Raw genomic sequence first — 17,440 nt, forward strand, 5'->3', positions numbered from 1 at the left:
AATTTAGACAAAAGGTAACTAGCCTAAATGTTACTAACAGTTGTTTTCCTACAAATTAGATTATGTGTAAAATTGCTCAATTCAGTGGATAGCGGTAGTAAAATTCTGGTGTGGGGCTAATTAGGCAGGATCAAATGACAGAAAAGTAGCAAAAGCTAATGTCTACCACCAAGGAGCTGGCAGGAAGATGAGATGACAAAGTACATGGACAAATAAAAATAAAAAGGATAAGAACTGTAAGAATAAAGGAAAGCTGCTACTGGTTTCGACTGGTTTCGACTGGGTTCGAAGTCCCTTGAGGGAAGGGTCTAGGTCCCCTTCATGGTTTCATCGGGAACAGTGTTTGATAAACATTTGTAGAAGTCGACTAAACCGAAAGTGGAACTTGAGCTGGATCCTGAAGGATGAATATCGTGAATGGTGAAGAAGGCAATAAGCATTTTAGGTAAGGCCTGGGAAGCCTTTAGGTTGCCGGAAGGGAAAGGCCCAGACACAGGGAGAGCACAGTGTATTTTCCATTCGACTATGCTTTTCTTTTCAGCCAAAAAAGAACTGTATTAAAGTGTTAAGCATGGGCATCAGGGCATTACTAATTTTTAAAAAATAATGTGCTATTAAAACAAAACTTAAAAGCAACTTAATCAACTACATTAATCGTTTACTAGACTTTTATTATTGATTACTGCTTACTTTTAACCCTAGTTTTATCCCTAATCTTGGACAGAATTACAATCTTAAAACTCTTAACAGTAAGGCAACTACCTGGTCTGGCTAGAATACAGAATTTCTGTTGAGGAGTAGTAGAGAGATTCGGGAGTAAGAAGCAGAAGACATTAAGTTTGGGTGACTGGGATAAATGTGATGATGGGTGCAAACAAGGGAGAGTATAAGAAGAGGTGATGAATTTGGTCTGGAACAGTGGAGTACAGGTTGCCAGCAGGACATCCAAATAGAGATAAAATTTCAGCTAGGGTGAGAGACTAGACTGTGAGATCCAGACCTCAGAGTCATTTTCATTGAATCCAAGATTTTGAGGCCACAACTTATCAGTTTCCTAAAGAAGTAACTGTAGAGAGAGGCCATGTCCCAAGCCAGTGCCTAGGGTGTCTTCAAACGAAAGATTACTAGCAGTAAGAGGCAATAATGAATAAAATACAGAAATAACAGCAAAAGCGGTAGATAGAAAAATAGAATTATATGATGTCATAGAGACCAAGGGAAAAGGCAGTCCCAAGGCCAGCCTGGTTGGAAGAACAAATGGCTAAGGCAGTAAAGGAAAATGGTGACTAAATACAGGCTGCTAGATTTGCTTAAGATAGAGGTTATGAGTGTCCTTTCAGAGACCAGTTTCGATAGACGGATGGAATTAGAGGCCAGATTATAAAAGATTAGGGTGATTGGAACAAATGGATAAACATCATGTGTTCCAATAGGGGCGAAAAAATAGAACAATGGTAAAGAAAACAAAATGGATATGAGATGATTTATTTTAAACTTGGCAAGAGGATGACGAATGTTTAACGGTGAAGAGGAGAAACCTGAGAGGGAAGAATGGAGAAAGTGTAATGTGAGGAGCTTAAGCAGAGCAGGAAGGAATTTAGAAGCTAGGAAGGAGACTAGATAGGATTTAGGCAGGAGGAGTCGCTCTTTCTCTGAGACTGTTTCAAAGGCAGAGCTGTGCTGACTAAAAGTGGTCAGTAAGGTCACGCTGACAGCTCTGATATCACCAGGCAGCAATGTCTGTATGGAAAGAGACTCTCTCTGGACTTGGAATTCAAGTCCTTCCTTTGAAAGGCTGAGCAAGCCACAACCTTTCTAAATCCAGCTTTCCAATCTGTCATATCTACTGTAGAGGGTGATTGTGTAAAATGAGTGAGGTAACATATGAAAGCATCTATCACAGTGGATAGTAAACTGCTTATTTTACGGTTTCTCACAGGGAGGCACCATCCTTCATCTCCCTTTTGCTTTCACTGGTGTCTAGCAAAAAGGTCCTCAATAAATGCCTGCAAGAAAGAGAGTGTAAGAGTGGAGAAGAACTAGCGAGGAGAGGTGGAAAGGGGATGGGCAGGGAAAGGGGAGGAGAGGGCAAGGGGAAGGAAAGCAGCTATGTGGTTCTTAATTAACATCCACAGAATTTCTGAATGACTCTGAAGCTCAGTAAACGCAGCGTCGAGGTTTAGGGAGAGAGAATTTGGTTGAGAACAGCTTCTTCAGGAACTGGGCTAGCAAATTAATGGAAGAAGTAGAAAACCAAGCAGCAGGGCAGGCTCGGCTGAAGCAGGACGGAATGGATTTGTAGGAGGTCAAGTCAGCACAATTTTGCATCACCCCGACCTAGCACAACACATTCTAATAGCAAAGAAAGCAGGTTGATGAAACAAAATTTATTTTAAAACCCTTCTAAAAAGCAATGAACATTAAATAAACGTAATTTCAATGAAAAGAAATTGAATAAAGCATTTCTTAGTTCATTTTCTCCCCAAATGTGTCATAGGTATAAATAACGCTGATCTCTTTTAGAACCTTCAGGGTTGCAAAGGAAATTTTAATATACAGTTAAGACTCCTGTCAGTGCCTTAATCTAAGACAGGCAAGTAAGAGAGTCTATAAACATACATATTCACTTGGAAAAGATGCGTTGGTACCTGTCACAGGGCACACAGTGGGTGGGAGGCAGTAACACGTGAAGATCTGTGCGTATTAGCTGAGGGTGGGAGGGACGCATTCAGGGAAAGAACATTCAATAAAGCTGAGGAAGAAGTAAGATTCAGGGCATTATGTTTGGGGTGACTATGGAGGACAGTGACAGTGACATGAACACACGCTTGGGATAGTGTATGGGAATGAATTTTTTGTGGGCTTCCTTGTCAATTCCCAGTGATGCCTCAGTTTGTAATTATAGAACCTTATTTTGGAAATAAACCCAAGGGTTTTATAAACTATCTATCTACATTTCCCAACATCTTTTCTAAAAATACTGAGGAAGTAATTTTAAAATTAACTACTTAAATAAGAGTATTAAAAAGGGAAACCATCTTTGTAGTCGCTTCAGTTTCTTAATAAATTATTTTAGGAATAATTACCTACCTATTTTGACTCTCCCCCTCTCAGGACCTTCTCCCATTACTAGGATATTTGCTGGTTTCTAGAAATAAAAATAGAGCATTCAAATTACTGTGCTTATTCTTTTGACATGCTCTAAAATGTACAAGAGTTCTTATAATATGAAAATATCACTTCTGTAATTTCATCAAAACTATAATCGAATATTAAGCACCCTCGACACAGTTAAAGCATTTGACATACTTGAAGTTAGCACTAACTTTACATAAACATCCTTGCCATGGAAACACATCTTATTTTCAAAATTATATCATACAAATAATTACAAAGGAATCAAAACTATCATTTCTATTTGCCCCACAGAAGTAATGAATATAGTAATTTAAAAACTTGCACAAATTATAAATTGTCTGCTTGTTTCCCACAACAAAGAGTCTTTGTGGTTGAAAATTTTCATAGAAAACCTCAAACCACAACATAATTACCTTCATTTAAATGAATCAAATGGAATATTCCTTGCTAAATATTTCTAAACTACTGTAAGAAAACACAATAAACATTCAACAGACTCCATTAAAATTCATATGCCTTTTCAGCTATAGTTCATGCAAAAGTGAGAAATTCTAAATATAATTTCAAGATGTAGGAAAATAAAAATCAAGGTTAATACTGAGCTATATAAAGAAAAGAGTAGGCTGAAAATGTAACCACCAGCTTTTTTTTTTTTAAAGATTTTATTTTTCCTTTTTCTCTCAAAGCCCCCCAGTACATAGTTGTGTATTTTCAGGTGTGGGTCCTTCTAGTTGGGGCATGTGGGACGCCACCTCAGCGTGGCTTAATGAGCGGTGCCATGTCCGCACCAGGATTCGAACTGGCGAAACCCTGGGCCGCCGAAGCAGAGTGCAAGAACTTAACCACTCCACCACCGGGCGGGCCCCAAACCACCATCTTTTAAGTCATCCTCATTTGTAGGCATTTGGAAACAGAAGAAGTGTGGAGCCAGGTTTTTGGGCAAGTAAGTCACCTCTGGAAACTCTTTGGAGAGAAAATTTATAATTCATTTATCCAATCAATGAATATATTTTTAGTGTCTTTTAGGGACAAAGAACCATGCTAACCATGCTAAGAATTAAGAGGAATGACAAAAGCACAGTAAACCAAGTTCCTAATTTCCAGGTGCTCACTAAATAAGTAGAAAGAAAAATCAGAAGCTTAGTATAATATTAGAAGCTAGTGCTATGTATGAGTTATGGAGAGGATTGAGGTCTTGGGTTAGAGGTTAAACTAGATTACTTTTAAGATTCACTTCCAGGGGCTGGCCCCGTGGCCAAGTGGTTGAGTTCACTACTCTGCATCTCTGGCCCGGGGTTTCACCGGTTCGGATCCTGGGCATGGACCTGGCACTGCTCATTGAGCCATGCTGGGGTGCGTCCTACATGCCACAACTAGAAGGACCCACAACTAAAATATACAACTAACTATGTACTGCGGGGCTTTGGGAGAAGAAAGAAAAAAGAAAGAAAGAAGAAAAGGATTCCCTTCCAATTTAGTGACTCTTTTTTAAGTTTCAATGAAAACAATAAGCACTAAAAAAATAGTTCAAAGGAGGAAGTGATTAGGGTTTCCATTGTTAAGGGAAATGTTCATTGGAGATGGGGGCAGGGGCGGTGTCCATTATCCCAATCCTGAAAAATGGACAGGAACTAGCATGGCAGAGTAGAAAGGCAAGCACACTGCAGGAGGTGGAAAAGGCTACGAAAGAGGTAAGCTTAGGAGACAATAAGGAGTCTGACTTGACAGAAACCAGAGGACTCATGTTGGGGGTAGTAGAATGAACGCAGACTCTGGACAGTCTTAGATGCCAGGTGAAGTCATCTGACCTTTATACTCCAGGTAGTGAGATTACAGGAGAGGGGGAAGTGATAAGGGCTTTGTCCAAGGTCTTCTCAGCTGAAACGGAGAGGCAGGCATGGAGTTGAGTAATGTTTTAAAGGAGAAATTAACAGCACTTTGTGACTAGTTGAAGTCAGAAGATTAAGACAAAGGTTGATAAAGATTTCATCTAAGTTTTGAGTTTCTGTGACTGGAAGAATGATGGTGCCTTTTATATGGAAAAGTTATGAGAGGTACTGGTTTGGGAGGCAGAACCACAAAGAGGAGATGACATAGTGAGTTTGAGTAATGTGAGATGCCTAAATCATACTGGCCAGGGGAATAGCAATAGGAAAATTTGGATTTGGAAGTTATTATCACTGGAGTGTGATAATTGAAGACAGGAGACAAGATTAGTTTACCATCAGAAAGAGAAAAATAGCATCGGACAAAAACCAAACCTTCAAAATTCAAGTTTGACAACTATTTATCAAAGATCCATTATGTATAAAACATTATACTGCAGACTTCTAGGAAACAAAGAGAAATAAGACACGAAGCCCTTGACTTAAGGAACTTAAAATCTAGGAGGGAAAGACAGACAGACAGCTTTTTAGAATAGAAGGCAGATTACAAAAAGTACCAAAACAGCAAAATAAAATGCCAGAAATAAATGATTCTTCTTGGAAAGTATAAGGATAGTCTTTAGGAAGGAGATGACTTTGGATGAATTTAAGGATGACTATGATTTTGATAAGCATAAACAAAAGAATGACTTTTCAGGGTCAGAAAACCCTATAAATAAGGGCATTGTCATGTTAAAACACAGACATGGCATAATGGGAGAGCCTGTAAGTATTCTGATATGACTAGAGCATAGAACACTCAGTGCAGAAATAAGACTGGAAACTATGTTGGAAATAAAATGCCACATTTAAGAAACTAGAATTGATTCTACAGGCTAAGCCGAGACAAGATAGTGAGATAATCAGATGTATAGTTAGGGAAAAAAAAACTCTGGTAGCAATGTGAAGGAAGAATTGGAAAGGATGGATGGACCAAAAGGTAGAGACAGAGAGACCAGTTGGAAGTGGGCTACAATAGTCTAGAGAAAAGTAAAGGCACTCTACTCACGACAGTGGTCATGGAGGGACATATAAGAGTATTTCAAGGTAAAAGCTCAAGACTTGGCATCACTCTTTTACACTACCCTCTCCACCCTCCATAGTCATTGAGTGAGCACATATTAAGTATTAGGTAGTGATTTACATGCTAGAGATACAGCAGTAAACAAAACCATGAAAAATCCTTGCCCTCATGGAGCTTACATTTTAGTGGAAAGAGAAAGGCAATAAATAAACAAATATACAGTACGTCAGATATTGATGAGTACTGTGGAAAAAAATAAAATAAGAAGAATATAAGAGATTTCCACATCTGGTATTATGGCTGACTAGGTGCTCTGAGGGACCCTGCCATTACAGAATAACAGCCGCATTCCTTGAAGGGTCCCTCATCTCACAAGAGATTGGGGATATCTACAACAACCTCCAGCCCCACCCCAAATAACCTATCCTTGTGACTGGAGAATGAAGGAAAGGCAGGATGAGCCTGAGGGCAGATGCCAGTAACACACTTCAGTGGGAACATTGAACCTTGGGCCACCAGCCAGGTAAAGAAGCTGAGCCTGCTACCCTACAATGAGCCAAGACTCTCAAAGGGACTACAGTAAACCTAGAGCTACCAGTAGAAGCAAAAGGAAACTTTCTCTGGAGGAAAAACTTCCTAACTTATGTCTAAGGACTAAATATATTTTCCTGCTAAAAGCATATTATTTCCATATGAGATTAAAAACAAAATCCACTCATACACTCTTTACAAGAGATCCACCTAAATAGAAGGACCATAAAAGTTGAAAGGCTATTAAAAGATATATCAGGGGGCCAGCCCCATGGCCAAGTGGTTAAGTTCACATGCTCCACTTTGGTGGCCCAGGGTTTCGCTGGTTCGGATCCTGGGCATAGACCTAGCACTGCTCATCAGGCATGCTGAGGTGGCATCTCACACAGCAGAGCCAGAAGAACCTACAGGTAGAATATACAACTAGGTACTGGGGGGATTCAGGGAGAAGAAGGAGAAAAAAAAAAAGGATTGGCAACAGATGTTAGCTCAGGTGCCTATCTTTAAAAAAAAGAATAGATGGATGGATAAATTACAAAATAAAAAAGATATATCAGGCAAACTGCTAAAAGAAAGCTGGATCAACTATAGTAATGTCAGACAAAATAGCTTTTAGGACAAAAGCATTATTGAGAGTAGAGATGGTCACTTTATAACAATGCAAGGTTCAACTCACCAGAAAGAGGCAACACTCCTAAACTTGTTACATGCTTGAAACACATATAGAGCAAAAAAATTGATATAACTTCAGAGAGAAAAGACCAATGATAATACACTTTTCTCAATTAGTGATATGTCAAGCAGACAAAAGATTAGTAAGATAAAGACTACCAAAGACACAATGAACAAAATTGACCTAGTGGACATATATACAACTTTTTATCCAAAAATTAGAGAATGCACATTTTTCTCAAGCACACATGGAACATTTATAAATATTGATTCTGTACTAGCAGGTCTCTAGAAATTTCAAGGTATTATTATCAAACAGACTATGTTCTCTGACCACAATGCAATTAAGTTAAAAGTCAACTACAAAAGTATAAATTGAAAACAAAATACTTCCAAATCACTCAGAGGTAAAAGGAGAAACTATGAAGAAATTGAAAATACTCAGAAATGAAATTAGGAAAGTACTATCTATCAAGACCTGCAGGATGCAGCTAATGCAGTACTTATAAGGGAAATTTATAGCCTTAAATATTTATGTTAGGAAGGAAGGAAGGCTGAAAATAATCATATGCCCAAGTTAAGAAGTTGAAAAAAAAAAAAGCTCAACAGAATAAACCAAAAGAAAGTAGAAGCAAAAAGATAAAGGTGAGAGCAGAATCTATGAAGGTTAGAAAGATTTAAAAACCCTATGAAGAACTTTATATCTATTAATTTTAAAATGTATGCAAAACAAAACGTAATCTACAAATTGACTCAAAATGAATTAGAAAACCTGAAAAAACCAAGAAGTGCTAATAAATTGAAACTGTAGCTAAAAATCTTCCTACTGAGAAAACACCAAAGCCTAGATGATCATAGAGGCAAATTCTCCAAATCTTCAATGACAGGTTGTTTCAATCTTTCTTTTTCAGAGACTAGAAAAAGAAAGAATGCTCCCAACACGTTCTAGAAGGCCAGAATAACCTTGACAGCAAAACCAGACAAAATATGAGAAAGAAAAATTTCAAGCCAACCTCATTCATGAGGATAGATGAGAATATACTAAAGAAAACATTATTAAGCCAAATCCAGAAACAAAAATGCCACGGTGGCTTAACATAAGAAAATCTATATGAATCCATCACCTTATTAACAGATTAAAGAAGATGATATAATCATCTTGATAAAGGCTGAAAAAGCAGTTGATAAAATTTAATACTCATTCATGATAAAAAAAACTCTCAGCAAAATAGACTAGAAAAAACTTCCTTAACCTGACAATGTGTATGTACCAAAAACTAAGAAGGAAACATTGGAAGCATTTCCTTTAAAATCAGGAACAATGCAAAGATACCCACTATTACAACTTCCAAATCAACTTCTCAACTATAAGCTCAGTGCTATAAAACAATAATTAAAGCCATATGGATTAGAAAGGCAGACACAAAACTACTGTTATTTGTAGATGATATAATTATCTACATAGAAAACCCAAACTACTTACAGACAAATTATTAGCAATAGTAAAAGATAGTTTAGTTGGATGTCTGGCTAATTGAATAATATGAAAAAGTGAACTATATGTCTACATACCAAGAAAAAAAAAACCGACAACAACTAGGAAATATAATTTTTCAAAGGCAACATTTCTATAGCAACAAAAAAACTATAAGGTGCCTAGGAATAAACATATATCAAAGGATATACAAGATTTTTATACAGAACACCTTGAAACTTTATCTTAAATGACATTAAAAAGTCCTAAATTAAGAACCCATGTTTATAGATAAGAAGACTCAGTATAGTAAAGACATAAATTTTCCCCATACTTATCTGTAAATTTCAATCAAAATTCCTTAATGGCTTTTTTCACGGAACTTGAAAAGCTGATTTTAAAATGTATCTGGAAGAGTGAAGAGCTAAGAACAGCGCCAAGATACTCCTGAAGTGTTACGGGTAGGGGATAAGAAGAGGAACCTGGCTCAAAACATGATATCAAATTTATTTTAAAGCTATGTAATTAAGACAGTGTGATACTGAGAAAGGGACAGACAAACTGGTCAATGGGATAGAATGGAGAACCCAGATGGAACCATGATACTGAAAGAAGACAAACTTCAGATCAGTGGAGAAAGGTGGAACTATTCAATAAATGGTGTTGGCACAACAGGTTATCCAAATGGGGAAAAAATAAATAAAATGAATCCTCACCTCACCATACACACATCAGTTTCAGGCAGATTAAAGACGACTTAAATGTGGAAAGCAAAACTTTAAAACTTTGGGGGGGGAATATAGGAGAATATCTTTCTGAGCCTGAGGTAGGGAAGAATTTCTTATACAAGATATGGAAAATAATCATAAAAGACAAGACTGATAAATTTGGCTATTAAAATAACTTTCAATCATCAAAGATAAATAAAATTTTAAAAGTACAACCCAGCAGAAGTATTTGCAACATACATAAGCAACAAAGATTTAGTATCCAGAATAAGGAACTCCTACAAATCAACATGAAAAACAACCTAATAGAAAAACAGGCAAAATGTCTGAACACACATTTAACAAAAGAAGAAACATGTTTAACCACTAAGCATAAGAAAAGATGTTCAGCCTCACTAATAATGAGGGAAATGCAAATTAAAATCACAGTGATATACCATTTTACACCTAGTAGACTGGTTAAAAATTAAGAACTGTTGAATAGGAAGTGGGTCAGGGGGAATTCCAATACATTGCTAGTGGGAGAATAAATTGGTGTAACTTCTTTGGAAAACAATGTGGCATCATCTTGCAAAATTGAACAATTTCATACCCTTTGACTCAGTAATTCCATTTTTAGATACACCAGAGAATATTCATAGCAGCACAGTTTTTAATACAAAAAAAATCTGGACACAACCCAAATTGCTAGCTAATAGGAAAATGGAGAAATTAATTGTGGTACAGTCACACAATGAATTTTAAAACAGCAGTGAAAATCACTGAATTATAAATAAAGGTAAAAAAATGTTCAAATCTTGGCAGCATTATGTTGAGTAAAAGAAGCAAGTTTTAGAAGACTATATACAGCAGGATGCCATTTTCACAAAACTTAAAAACAAGCCAAGCCAAAGAATATACTGTTTAGGCATGTACACAAATGTGATAAACCTATTTTTAAAAAGAAGTTAATAATAGATTCAAAATATCAGGATACCTCTTCGGAGGAGGCAGGAAGATAGGATGGGGGAAAAATCATAAATAGAAACAAGCATTTGGTAACGTTCCAATTATGGGGTTAAGTGACAGGTTCTCGATTGTTATGCTTTGTAGGGTACACAAATGTTCCAAATGTTCTTTTGTATATACCATATATTAAGAAGATAATAAAGACAAAAAATAAAGCAAGGAATGGGGATAGGCACTGTTGAGAGTGGGTTGAAGGGGTGTTATTTTCAACATTATTTAAGTATTATTTTAAGTTACTCAGGGAATGTCTCCGTGAGAAGGTAACATTTGGGATAAGACCTAAAGAAGGTGCAGTAATAAGCCAGATGGAATCTAAGGGAAGAGCAGTCTGGGCAAAGGGAAGAGCAAGTTGAAAGGCCTGAGGCAGGAATTTGCCTGGTGAACTGGAGACACGCTAGAGAGAACAGTCAGTGTCAGGAAGGACAGTGTGATATGGCACTGATGACTCTAAAGAGAAGGAACCCAAGGTGGGGCTTGCTTGCTGTTTCCAATGGTCCTGCTTTTGGCACAAGTCATCTGAGCACCTGAACTGGATAGGTTCTTGAGCATTGTCTGGCCTGTGTTCTGAGAGTTGGTGAGGCTGCCACAAGATTTACAGAAGGGTAAGGTCATGGTGTTTGGAGCAGTTAAGAAAAACCTTGGTGAGCTAGCAGGCTAGCCAACTGGAGACAGCAAAGAGGTCAATGTGGCTGGAGTCAATGCAAGAGGAGGAGAGTCAGTGTAGAAGTTTACTGGAGAGGTAAGGCAAAGCTTGGGGCTGGGGGGTCGATCATACAGAATGATGGAGGAACTTGTAAAGACTTTAGTTTTCACACAACTACAATTAGCATCATTTTGCTATCTTTCTGTCTTACCCATAACTTTTAGAAGTTGCATAATACACACACACACACACACACACACACACACAGATTTTAGTATTCTGCCCAATCTCTGATAGCAGGGTTTGTAGAGACTGTCATTTTCTACTATATTATATATTTCCATAATGTTTGATTTTGCATATTTTGGTATTGGGTATAATTAGAGATATGGCATTTTAAAAAATATATTAAAGCAATAATGCTGAGAGGAATAAAGGGCAGTTAGAGGAAAAAGGCCAATAGAAGAACCCATGAAGGAGCATCAAAGGTAAGAAAACAGCACAGGTTCTAGAAGCCAAGAGAGTTTAAAAAGGAAGAGGTGGTCGTCAGGCGCAACAGAACAAAAGCTAAGAAAAGGCAACTTTTGGACAATTAGAGGGTCATTGGTGACTCAGAAAAAATAATTTCTGTGCATTTACAGAAGTCAGATACAGTAAATGAAACCTGAACAAGTAGAAAGAAGGTAAAGGCAGATTTAGAGGATTCTTTTGAAGGCCTTAGTGAGAATGGAATCTCTGAGATATAGCAATTTTTAAAACTGTAAAATTATCAAATAAACCATCTCACATATCATTTGCTACATTATTTGTAACTTCTAAATTTTGCGCTTAAATCCTTTCAAAACAAAGTTGTAAGATAAAAACACAAGATATGGGAGATACAGGAGCAAAAACTGCTTTATATAAGAAATGATAATAGATTATGAACTGCTGAATAGAAGAAAAGCAGGAAGCTGGTCTTCGATCACTGTTAGCTCGCTCTTGTTAGAAGGTCCTGCAGTCACGCTACGTGGAAACAGAAAGAGCACCACATGCAATGAGCATACAGAGAGAGAAAAGAGGGTCTAGCTAGTAATGAAGTGAGTAGAGAATATCTTTTATATAACGTACTTTAAGCCTATGGAAGCTCTAATTGTGGGGTCTCCATGTGGAGTCTGAGATGAGGGCAGAGGCAGTGACATGAGCTCTTTTGTACAGTCTGAGAAAGGAACCCAGAGCTTGGGCAATATCTACAGGGCAGGGCTCCCGGAGTCAAGTTAATATCTAGAATTGCAGAGGGAGTCATTTTTAAATGTGCACCCCTTAAGTGAGATTACTTGTCCCCTTCAGAACAAGTAAATAAGTGTTAAGGTCACAAGATACTTGATGTTTCAAAATAAAAATGACAACAACAAAATAAATTACATAATTGACATTAAAATGCGTTTAACTTCTCAAAGTATTTTCACATCAATCATTTCTTTTTTCTTAATGGAAATTCTCAAGGGCCTACAGGTTTAGGAGCAATTCTTGGAACTCCACCTAATCCTCGAGATTCCACATTGAGTCGTACTCACAGATATTATGTTTAATTTTCAAAAGACTAACTTTAATAGTGATTAATTTAAGTGAAAGTACATTTTTAAAAATTAAGGAGCCTGCAGCTCATGCACATGCACCCACACCTACACATACAAAAGAATGAAGAAAGGATACCAAAATTGTTCTGACCTGGTTACATCCCAATTAACACAGTCTATGCTCTACTAAAACTACTCTTCTCACTGTGAACACAAAATGCCAGCTGTGAAAGAAAGTGATACTGCTGGGTTTGCACACTTTCGTTACCATAGAAACAGTAGAAATGGCAGGAGTTGGATGCCTCACATTAAAGTTATCAGCAATAAAATCGGATAGACAAATCAAGGCTGCAGGGTCCATTTTAGTTAAATTGTATTTTAAAGGCAAAAGTCAGGGAAATTATGTGATAAACAATATGACTACTCAGAAACTATTCTTGAAATATCTACATTTTAGCAGAATTTGGTTAATTCTTGAATTTACATTCATGACGCTTTACATGTACTCCAGATTTGCTTTTTCCTTTTATAGAAAACATTTTTTTTCCACAGGGTTAAATTTATTTCAGTTAATTGGCACATCATAAATAGAACAGCCTAAAGATACACAATTATCCTACTACATTTGCTTTGCACTCGCCACCCCAGGACATTTGGAACAAAAATATGAAACCTACAGGATGACTCTTATCAGCCCCAATAAAGAAGACAGAAAAACAAACACAATTGTCTACAATCCTGAGTAACAAGAACAAAACCAGAGTATCAGTCAGACTAGTTTCTGAACAATGAACAGTGCTGGCCTAATACTAATGGCTACAACTATTCTTTTACTTAAATATAGTAGTGGCACAACTCTCCTCACATTTGATACAGGAGTACACTCCCAGGAGAAAACCCTCGGTTTATGTTCCTTTCTTTACACTGTTCTCCATTGTTCACCTTGAACAAATAAAATTCTGTGTTGTAAGAAATACAGCAAAGAACCATTTAAGAGTAAGATGCATGCTTTTTTTCTTAGCAAATATGACAGTCATTTGCTAATAGCATCAGTCCATCATAACTGTTTACCCCTTAAAATAACCTCATTGATATCAGAGGATTTAAAAATGCAGAGAATCTGATCACTGTGATTGCAATCTCCTAAAGGGCATGGAAATACCTTCACCATTTTATGTGTCTGCTGACATCCAGGCACATAGTGTTTAATAAATACCTGTTGAATGAATGAACAAAAATTGCCAGCGGTTATTATTCATGGTCCTTTGATAGGCAAGTTTTCAATTTTAAAAGAAGTTGCAAGAAACTAGAGTAAGCACCTACCCCAAAATATGCCAAGCTCACTTTTGAAGGTAGGTTCTCAAAAATTCTGATTTTACTTTATTCCAGGGTTTCAACGATCACCCATGTACTAATGATTCCCAAATCTATACCTGTAGGTCTTCAAACTTCTACATATTTTAGAGATATGTCAACACTGTGCTGGCCGTCTCCACAATCATCTCAAACTCAACTTGCTCAAATTGAATTTTTACTGCCTCTTTGATATTCCTTTCTCAGTTACTCACTGAACAAAAGCATAAGTCTGAACACCCTGTCCTTTATCCCTCACATCTGATCAATCCTCAGATCTGATTATCTTACTTCCCAAATATGTATCTACTACCTCCCCTTTTCTCCTGAATACCTCTGCCCTAGTCCAGGCCTTTGTCATTTCTCACCAGCTGATTACAACCGCCTGATAAAGCAACTGTCCCTGTACCCTCAAACCAGTTCCTATATCCTTGTCTGAGCGTCTGTCTTAAAACCTGATCACAGGAAAAATCCACACTTCCATACATGACAGTTAAGATGCACCATATCAGGTCCCTACCTTTCTCTTCTGCCTCTTCTTCCACTACTTCTGGCTTTGCCCTAGTCTTACCAAGTGCTTGCAGTTTCCAACCCCAGGCCCTCATTCATGCTGTATCCTCTGCCTGGAATACTCTCCCCATGCACTTCCCCGCTTCATCTTAGAAATTTCTCCTCGTCCTTTTAGATTGAGCTTAGTGTGAGTCCTCCAGGAAAGCCCGCATCCTACCTGGACAAGTATTCTCCTTCTGCGCTCTCAGTACCTTAAGCATAGCTGATCCCCGAATGTACCTCATAATTTCTTTTTTAAACCTTCTTGTTTTATGATTATCCATTTGTGTATCTTCCCCACCATGCACTCGTTGAAAGAAGGGGTTATATTTTATTTATCCATGTACTCCCAGTGCCCACTACAGTGTCTGGTACATATTAGGAGGTCAAAACATGTTTGTAAAGCAAATATTCTACATCTGCAAACCAGTACTTCCCCCACAGAAATCCAGTTATAAACAAATAATCTAGTTAAAAGTGACAGGTTCCAGAGTTCTATGAGTGTCATATTTTAGGTATATTGCAGGTTAAACAGGCCTTCGTATTTAGAGGACCTAACCACTGTTTGCAGTGCTGTTTCTAAGCAAAAATGCCTTCCCAGTTTGAAATTATGTATCTACAACTAGCTGCAGGCTAGCTGTAAATCGGGAGCAGTCTACAATATTAAATGCTGTGACTCATTTCATTTTACCTTAAAATGGTCTAGAGGTATCTGTAACAGGCATCCATGTTAACCAAAGCTTGGCATTCATAGTAAACAATTCTGCCAACCCAGCACTGCACAACAGTTAACAATGCACTTCTTTGTCTCTGCCTTTTAGGAGTGGTTACAGGCCTGAACGGCAGAGATAAGGTTTTCTTTTCTCTAACAAGAACCGATAAAAAGCAGTCATTATAAAAAGCTTAATGCAAGACAAACACATGTATCAAGAAGGCTATTACCTAACTCACTCCAAGGTCACTAAGAGAATATAATCAAGCTATATTCTACATTGACAGCAGTGCCAGGATAACGCTACAAAGACATTCAGATTCTATTCTGTTCATTAACAAATACAATCCATCCTCAGAGAAGCAACACTGGTAGAAAGTAGTTTCCTATTTACATTTGTGACATTCACATTCAAATCAAACAATTCAGTCTTATCATAAGAAATTAAGAGCCCTCTCGTTTTAGTCATGAAGAAACAGAGGCAAAAGACCTACAACCGTAAGCAAGTTCACTGTCCACGGACTCAGGATTGGAACCGAAGTCTCTCAGAGATGCACTCAAGGACAGGGTTACGAGAACAAAAGCACACTTGGAACACGTACAATACTTAATTGATTTATGGCCCTCACCTCTACAAGGCTTCTACCCAGATGTGTGCTTAATATGACCAAACAAAATGACCATCAGATGTAATCTCCCAGTGAATGAACTATCAGTCCTTGCATACAAGATCCCCCTCTTGATGAAGATACCATCGTCCTCACTAAGGGACCTTGAATCATGCTATAGTGCTGGTCAAATACAATGCCTGTGGTGGTGATTACCCAGGTATATACACTTGTTCAAACTCAGCAATTTGTAATTAAAATGGGTGCATCTTATACATATATACATGCATATATACAATATGTACATAAATTCTACCTCAATAAAATTAATTTAATAAAATAATATGTCTCAATTGATTCTTCAGTTTTTAAACACAGGCCTCAAAGTACTGGGGCTCCTGTCTGTAGCCTTTGGTTCTTAATTAGTTCCTGCCTTTGCTGTCAGTGTGGAATATAACTTGACTATACCCAATTAGTGACTTGGAAATTAGTTTGGCACAAGTAGCCTTATAAATTTATGTGTTTGCCACTACAGGCTACTGAAACTTTATGCTAAAGTCAGGGATCATCACAGCAGCCCCATCCCTGAGCCAAACCTTGAGAGGCCTCATGGGCCACTGTGAGTCAACCACATCCCTCTGAAGCTGGCTCTCTTGGAAGCGGGACTCTTAGTGTGTTATCACCTGCCTATAGAATAGATGGTGAAGCATTATGCTCTAACTCAAACTGACTTATGAGTGGGACTCTGTGGAAAGCTCCAGTTATGGGGTTACGGATGTAGATGATGGAAAAACTGTCCTGTCAAAAAATCACAGCCCATGTCTAAAAAACACCCCAACAATACCTTACATTTGTAAGGTGTGTGTCACAATATCCAGAGCACTATAAGGAACATTACCTCATCTGATCCTCGCAAGGCCTGTGGAGAGGCAGCAGGACAGGTGTCCCCATGCATGGAGGACATCACCACCATCAACGGCCTCCAGACTGCAGACATGAACAACTGAGCCACAAACTATCAAGGATCCAGCTCTGAGGAACTATTAATTAGGAACCAAAGTCACCCACAGAAACCCTAATGTGCTCCTACAGCATGACAAGATGTGTAATTGTCCAAAATCACCTAAAATTGCACCTTAGAGGATACCCAAGCCATATTTTACTTTTTAATTGTTAGCTCTGCATTTTGAAAGAGATTAGGATGATTAAGTCATGTTAAAATAAATGCTACTTTCTGGCATAACTCTTTAAGTAGAATGTTCATAAATCAAATGAAAAAAATAAAGAGAAAGTCATTTGATTAGCATAAATCAAATGAAAAAATAAAGAGAAAGTTAGAATGAAAAGTAAGTTATTTGAAGCACTTACTAATTTTGATCTCATTTAAGCAAGTTTTTTTTAACTTTTATATTTTTAAATGCGAAGACTTGGCAAAAAAATATTAGCAATATTTATTCATTGATTCATTTTTGAGGAAGATTAGCCCTGAGCTAACATCTGCTGCCAAGCCTCCTCT

General features: G+C 37.6%; 1 protein-coding gene across 7 annotated transcripts in view; it reads right to left on the bottom strand.

Annotated features, from left to right (window-relative positions):
• CDK19 (cyclin dependent kinase 19) overlaps positions 1 to 17,440 on the bottom strand; it is a 162,604-nt gene that overhangs the window by 21,014 nt on the left and 124,150 nt on the right. For all 7 annotated transcript variants that reach the window (XM_008521292.2, XM_008521293.2, XM_070556825.1 and 4 more), the window contains one exon: positions 3,091 to 3,148. In XM_008521292.2, coding sequence (XP_008519514.1) covers positions 3,091 to 3,148 — 58 coding nt within the window. The remainder of the gene's footprint in view (positions 1 to 3,090; positions 3,149 to 17,440) is intronic.

The sequence above is a fragment of the Equus przewalskii genome, chromosome 9 (assembly GCF_037783145.1).
Source record: "Equus przewalskii isolate Varuska chromosome 9, EquPr2, whole genome shotgun sequence".
Classification (NCBI taxonomy): Eukaryota; Metazoa; Chordata; class Mammalia; order Perissodactyla; family Equidae; genus Equus; species Equus przewalskii.